The 8,252-nt window shown below is 32.3% G+C and overlaps 1 protein-coding gene across 2 annotated transcripts in view; it reads left to right on the forward strand.

The window, feature by feature from the left end:
- Window positions 1-4,332: 4,332 nt before the first annotated feature.
- The window catches only part of LOC115238272 (FK506-binding protein 2), a 62,278-nt gene continuing 58,358 nt past the window's right edge, over window positions 4,333-8,252 (forward strand). The window contains exon 1 of one of the 2 annotated variants that reach the window (XM_029811948.1): window positions 4,333-4,608. In XM_029811948.1, the coding sequence (XP_029667808.1) occupies window positions 4,376-4,608 (233 nt within the window). In that variant the 5' untranslated portion in view covers window positions 4,333-4,375. The remainder of the gene's footprint in view (window positions 4,609-8,252) is intronic. The other variant, XM_029811957.1, reaches the window with a different exon arrangement.

The raw sequence follows: 8,252 nt of genomic DNA on the forward strand, positions 1-8,252 counted from the left end.
TAATGCTTTTGATAAAAAAATCAATATTATTATTAAAATATCAAAGTTATAATGCTTTTGACAAAGAATCAATATTATTATTAAAATAAACATATCTGGTTTCTTTTCTTCTGTTTTCCTTTCTTTTTTTATTTTATAATATGTATTTGATAAAATAAGTTTATACGAATGTATATAAAAGACGTTTCGCAATTTTTCAAATTTATGAAAGTTTATTTAAGAATTTTTAATGTATTTTACGTGAGATATAAGAATACCGTGAAAGTAGGAAAATGTGAAGAGAAGAAAAGTGCAAAAATTTTAGAGAATAGAGATGCTAATTTTCTCTTTTTAGTGACACATGAATCATAAATTACGTATAATTGTTTTAGGAATAAAACAATTATAGAAGAGCTCTCAATTAAAATATTCCATTTTTATTTGTCTGTGCGGGAAATCGATTACTTGTGGAATCAAGCATTTACATACGCGAGACTCTATGATATATAATTCATAAGTTTAATTATTGCTAGAAAATTTAAATAAAAAAACGTAGAATAAAAAATTTATAAATTTAAAGCTTTCTTAAATCAAGAAATTTATTAATGTCAATCTTACAGAGTCAATTTACAGAAATTTACAAAATTAAATATATAATTAATAATTAATAGAAATAAACTGTGAAGAATAAAAGAGCTCTATAAAAAAATTAATATTCTAAGAAATTGCTTTGAAAGGTAACTTTGAAGATCGTTCCGATAAACGAAACTCTGCGCAAGAGTTCTGCTTTGTTTGAAACTCCTGCTTGTCGATCAATGTTAGTATTCTATAGGCAAATGGAAGCGCTTAATACATCAAGTTTAAAACAGTTTGCTACTGGCTAAAAAGTAAAGCTTTTTAAAATGCTATTTAAAATGTTAACTAAAAGACTGTTTATAATATCATGCATCATTATTTACTGGATCGTGAACATTCGTCTCGCGATAAATCCGGCGTTTCTTTCTTGTGCCTAGTATCGTGTTCATTCACAAATGAGGGGATTTTAAAGTAAAAAAGAAAAATAAAACACTTAACAATCTTTTCTATGCAGATGAATTCGTTCAAAATACATGCTCCGATAGTAGATTAAGCAAAACAAGTTAGATTCTCTGGATTAAATTTTGTAAAAACTGTTGTTGTTGAAAATATATCTGTTATTTGTATCTCTATAATATAAAATATTAAAAAGTTATAAAAACTCTTTTGCATTTGCATACAAAATAATTATAATAAATATAATTTATATATGTTAGTTATATATAATTTTTATCATTTATACAAAAAAGAAAAAAATATTTTCATCATCTGAAAAACATATGTTTTTTCCGCAATATCTATACATATAGAATATATGTATAGATATTGCGTGTGTATGTGTGTGATTTGAAACTTAATTTTAATTTATTCAAATCACATTTTAATATATAATATAATAATTGTATTTACATAATATTATAATGTAATAATTATTTTATTTTATCGTTAATCCATCTCTATAACTACGCCTACATTGACAGCATAAATTTGATTTTACAAAATTCCATTGCAAAAGCAGTTTTTGATCGATCCTGAGTATCGCTATTCAAACGCGCATGCTTTCCGAAAATTTCGCTGTAACAGTTAGCGAATTCGATGTACATATCTCAGCGAATCGCATTTACATACCAGTACGTGAAATCTCTTATAAATAATTCATCGGGAGATGAATTTTGTTAGCGCGTAGAGCAAATGGAAGTTTTTTCAATGAACCGATTGAAAACTCGTAGCTTAATATTCCGACCTCGAGTAAAATATTAAGCCAGAGATTTTGTCAGAAAAAGAGGAAATGAAACGGTCGTGCAGTTTGACCACCGCAACATCCATGTGTTTCGCAAAACAGCCTCGAAATTCTCCACCGCGTAGGAAGGAAGCGCGTTGCAACGCTCGGATGCGCTTCATAGCAGCAGCGGTGCGATGACATCAGTGATAAACGACGAGATCAGGATGACATGTAACGCGGTGCGCCGGTTGAGAGACGGCGAATGAAATTAAGACAGATACGCGGAACGATCTCCATGAGACAAGGATTGCATTGAAGAAGCGCGAAGAAAATAAACTAAAAAGAAAAGCCCACAGAACAACTCCGCTTGATGAAGTGAACAAAATCGAATGGAATCCCAAGGGAAACGAATCAAATGCGCTTTCACATATGCTTCTTTTATCATCGTATTGGCCTACATTCATATTTCGTAGTTTTTCTCCAATATTTATATTTCACGTTTAGTTAAATATGTTATATATATATATCCTTATATATAAAGGAATATATGTATATATATCCTTATATATAAAGGAATATATATATATATATATATTCTTTGCAATGTATCTTTTGGAATCGTTCGATAAGTATTGGTAACTGCTTCATGTCTTCGAAGTTAAAGAACACAATGTTGATAAATACAAGGGAACAGAATGTATCAATGGGATTTCATTGGGATGATAAACAAATAGTCAATCAAAATGTACCAACAACTCCCGAAGACATGAAGCAACGTGTTATTGTTACATCCTGTCGACTCCACAATTCCTTCCTTTCGCGAAGTTGCGGCAACGATCGTTCAATTGATAAAAATGAGTCGTTCGATAAATATAGCATCTTGCGCCATATAATTCTTTAAACATTTCGTCATTTATCGATTATATCTATGAGTAACCGTGAGAAAGACGCAGGAAGATCGGTGATAAAACCACGCCAATTTCCTCAAAGCAAATAAAAAAATTACGATATCAGTAGATATCCCTTACGGTAACATTTTCTGATGGAAGAATAAAGTGATATCGAAAAGATGATGAAATTACCCAACATTATCAATATCAAACAATTCGAAAAAATAGCATTTTATTAAATAAAATTAATTTATTTTGTTTAAAAAATTATTATTTTTATTACTTATTTATTACTTTCATTCTGTTTTTCTGAATTTTTTCATTTCAACGTCACCCTATAGTCAAAGTGTTATAAGTCGTTGAATTTGTCTTTTCATCCTCTACAATTATAGCCAATTAAAAACAAGGCTTTCTATTTAAAAAATTTGAGATGACCTTCAAAACTTTTTGGCGTCACCATATAAATAAAATTAGAAGACAAAAATATAGTCCTTTTAAAATTATTTAACTTTTATCTTAAACGTTTTTGTGTAAAATGAATATTTATGAAAATATTTTAGAAGGCAATATCTATTGACTTACCCATATACATATATACATATATTTGTTTAAATTTGAAATTTAATGATTAGATGAGATAATAGTCGACACTATTATACTATAAACTATAGCATGAATATTATGCAATCGTATTATAAAGATATTAATTACCGTATAAATAATAAATACATCTAAAAAGTTTCTGTTTGAATATGAAAGAAATCTTTATTTAAATAGTCTACATGGGGAGGGGGAAATGATTTTCCGGCATAAGAAAAGCTTCGCTCCTTAGCGATGTTTTCGATATATTTTTAATAGGCTCCGTTGTATGTTAGTGAGTTTAACATTTCTCTTAAATAAAGTTTATTTCTTAATTTGATTTACCATCGACATGAATGGTACGTTTCCTCGCCTGAACATTCGTTTACACGATAAACCTGTGGAATCTCGTCAAAATCGGAGCGTGAGTCGTATTCCTCGTATTGGTAATCGTGCGAGAAAGGATGAAGAGGGAAAACGGAAGAGAAACGAAAGACGTAACGACGCGCGGAGGTGCGGGAGACAGGGTTGAAGGGATGAAAGAGAACACCCGATCTGATGAGCCAGCGAGGAGGGTACAGCGAGGGAAGCACAAGCCGCAGACTCTATGATATACACCACCGATGGAAGAAAGACAAAGACATTAGGGACGATAAGAGCGCGAAAAGGACGGAGCGGTGCAACGTGGCGGCGAGAGAGAAAGCAGGAGGAAAATCAGGTCGGAGCAAGACACGCGACTCCGGGATACAACCATGAAAGGGACGGAGATGTGGAGCACGCAGCTGGAGAGGAGAGACAAGAGAGAGCGCGATGCAAGATGAAACGAACGAAGAAGGATGATCAAGTGGGAGCTCTCTCTATGAGCGAGAAGTCGCGAGCGGTACCCAGAGGCGCGGAGAGAGAGAAAAGGACTTTCCCGAGAGGTAGAGACCTACATATTCCGCGAGGCCATTGAGACGGCGCAATGTGACGGCACGGACTCTCTGTCCTCCTCTGGTCCCGCTGGTTCCGTCTCCTTCCTGACCACGGCGCCAGCGCTCGGGGACGGCGGGATGAACGGGGAACCGAAGGCGGCTCGCCGGCGTAGAACGCTCCGAGAATTCAGTTGCTCACGAGCATCCGTCGACTGATGAACATGGCCTCTTACACATCGAACAGCGCGAGTGTCGTGCTCGCGATGTGCCGTAACGCTCTTCTCCTCGTGGCGATTGTGGCTCTTAGCGGGGCCGACAATCCCGAAAATGGCCTGAAGGTGGACAAGTTGTACATGCCCGAGGTATGCGATGTCAGATCGAAGAAGGGCGACCAGCTGACCATGCACTACACTGGCACGTTGCAAGACGGCAGCAAGTTCGACTCAAGGTCAGTGATATTTGAGCAAAAGCGCGAGCGAATACCTCGCGAAGGAACCGCGGGATCCGAATAGATTGGTGATTGTGTATAAGGGATGTGCAAAATGAAACAATTTTCATTTCAATTACGAAATTTTCCTATTAACAAGACGCGTTAGTAGTGGATGTCGTTTTATAGCAAAATTAGTGAGAATTGTGGATATCTGTGTTTGGAGAACACGACGATGATGACGTCGCGCTAACTAAGCTAAAGTCGTTAACAGCTATGATAAGCCTTTTTACTGTTAATACAATATTCTGCGTGTAATACTTGCAATTTTTTTTTAACATAAATTTTTCCTTTGATAAATTATGTTTGCAGATTAATCAGCTTTTAAATGAAACGAATTGCTTATCGCAACAACCGCATAAGTAAGCTAAAAATAGATTAATGGAAACAGCTGATGTCATGAGTTATTTAAAACAAACCGATTAATTCTAATAAGAGCTAGAATTTAATGATGAGTACAATATATTTCGATAGTATTATGGTCAAATATTTAAATTTTATATCTAGTTTTTGAACGATAAAAATCATTCAAAATAACGGAATTCTCGAACAATTGTTTGATATATTTAACATCTATGAGAAAAATCTTTGTGTTGTGTATAATCAAATTAATAAAAAAATTAAATGGAGTACTTAATAAAAAATATTATCGATAGTAAAAATAATCTAGCAATTCTAACAATTTTATTAAAGTCACTTATCAGTGATACAATATTCTACCGAATGTGCTTTATTCTTTTTCTATCTAATTATTTTTCGATCTGGCTTTTTACAAAAGTTGATTTGAAGAGTAATTGTTTAAAATAGCGTTCGCGAAAAAGATCGAACTGACTATTGCAGAATTAACAAAATCTCATTAAAGAAAATTAATTAAAAAGAAATCGTTTATCGTTTTAATACAATTGATCTATTTCTGGTATTTAAATTTAATGGAATTATTTTATTAAATATTTTATTGGAGTTGAAAAAGAGAGAAAATACAAAAGAGAGAGTTTCAGAAAAAAATGTTTAAAACTAAAATATTTAAGAAGACAAATTTATTTTTAATTTTATCGATGTATTCTAAACTAGGTCGAAAAAGAATATTCTCAATTGCACAAAGCAGCATATTCTTGATGACGTCAACAGTGCATAAAGAGAAAGAAAGAAAGGAAGGGAAGAGAAATAGTATGCGAGCCAATCTTCAGGTTAAAATTTCCAACGTGGACAAGTCTCATTGGAGAACAGGATGATGACGTGTACCTTTTCGAGTGTGCGAGTGAGACTCTCTCGCCGCGCGAAAGTAACTTCTTAGCATATAATAAGAAGATGTTAGGCTGCTCCCAGTTGCCCTGAAGTCATTACTTTCACGGGGAAACATGCATGACCGACATAATAAACGCGGCGAAATAATATTCGCGTGGCATGTAAGCGGATCGAAATGCGGATAATCGGAAATCAATCACGCTTTATTCACTGGTTAAACAAAAGATCATGTGAATTTATTAAAAGAAAATTTCATAAAGCATTTCTTATGACTTCTGAGAAATATATATTTCAGATAAAGATGCGTGTGTGCGCATTTAATTAAAATATAAATTTTTTTTTTTATGGAAGAAAAAAATATCGTTTTTTATCTTGAAGATTTAACGCGAGTATGTAAGAAACGACACCGTTAATCCGGTTTGAAAGCAATTTGTCAATAGTACGATAACTCTCACCGATAACCTATCTCTTGAACTTTTTTTAGCCACGTCGATTGTGCTCTAGATCGGATTTGGCATGAGACCTGCTTACGTTCTGTACTCGCATTCTGCGAGCTTCTTTTTACGATTAACTACTTGTAGATCTTGGAGTGACAACTCACTTTAAACTATCGATCGATCGGATCGCTTCCTATGTCGGGGCACGATAAAATTTTGCTGTTGCTTTTGAAAGTATCGGCACGGATGAATAAGACATACAGTTAAAGAATACGAAAAGTAGAAAATATTTTATATAGCTGAATTTTCTTTGTAAATGTTTGAACATTTTTTTAAATAATATTTTTGTAACATATGTATTTGGTCGCAAAATATTAAGTTTAAAATAATCCAGAGATATTAATTATCTCTAGACAAATTATCTATTCATATTTTATGCAAGAATTAAATTAATGATAATAAACAGTTTTTTTAAATTAATAAAATTAAATAAAATTTAAATTAATCTCATCTTACGTCACCTCTTGTGTAACAATAATTATAGACTCAACATTTCTTGCTATCGATTAAAATATTGACATAATAATATATCTTTTATGATATTTGTAAGCAGATATCTGTTAGTTGATTAAATTTATTTAGCCAAATATATTTTTGGCATTAAGATATCGCAGGTTATTCTGTGCTTGATGTCGCGCCAATGCCGATAGGACTATCTGTAACGATAATTGAGATAATGATTAATTTTGAAAAATAATACTAATACATATAGCAAAAATATGATAAAAGATCAGGCAAATATATTTTTCCAATTAATCTCGATGCAAAGAAAAAAAGAATATCATGATTATTAGAGAATCATACCATAGACGTACAATTAAATCAATTAACTGTAGCTTTTCGATATACTCGCACTGAAGATATCTTTTGCTTTATCAACTGACCGCTTTCAAATTATTTTAGTCACAGAGAATATTTCTTTCTCTCCTCCTTTTCTTTTTTCCCTCTTCTATAATGACGCATATTAATACAGTAATGCAATGAATAATGCTTTGTTACATGCGGTTTGCATGCCATATTATACTCTTTTTATATAAGCCTGTTTAAAAATATTCCCTGCTCCAAAGAATATCATAATTACATTAAGCAATACTTTGTTAAATATTCTAAAATATTAATATTTCATGCCGTATTCTCATCTCGCATTCTCATATTTTAACATTACTATGACATTTTATACCGAAAGATAATACAATGGAAATATGCATACGTTATTTTAATCATTTTCAATTCATACGGTTTAATATGCCATAATGTCACTTTGTTTCAAACGATAAATGCAACAAAACGTAACATAATGTATTATCGATCTATGCCGACAGGATTCATTACCAATCTTGCACAAAGTCCCCGTTAATCCCCGAGTATCCATATACATCCACTTCTCAAGTAACTAAATATGAATATTTTTACGATGCATCATAATATATACAATAACCTCCATTCCATAATTCTCCATCTTTCCGAAGAATTAAATATATGGAGAATTAAATACATATTTATTGCAAATTAAGCAAAAGATTAACGGATATTTTATCGACAGATGGATAATAACAGTGTCAAGTTGACCTCTTTGCAGCGTCTAAATTATTTCCCAACCCGTTACGAATACCGTTAATCGGGCAACAGACACCTCGCATCTACAAGATTTACTGTCTGCAGTCATATGAAAGACAGATGAAAATAACGACAAAATAAAATTAACAACTATATTTTCTCTTTTATAAATGTTCATTTCCATTTTTTTAATTATAAGATATTACTAAATATTAAAATTATTTTTATTAGCAGTGGATTAATAATTATTTAATTTTCTATCTTTCAGAAAGTTGCAGAGTAACTTGATCTTAAAAATTATAAATA

The sequence above is a fragment of the Formica exsecta genome, unplaced genomic scaffold (genome assembly GCF_003651465.1).
Source record: "Formica exsecta isolate Colony F162 unplaced genomic scaffold, ASM365146v1 scaffold115, whole genome shotgun sequence".
NCBI lineage: Eukaryota > Metazoa > Arthropoda > Insecta > Hymenoptera > Formicidae > Formica > Formica exsecta.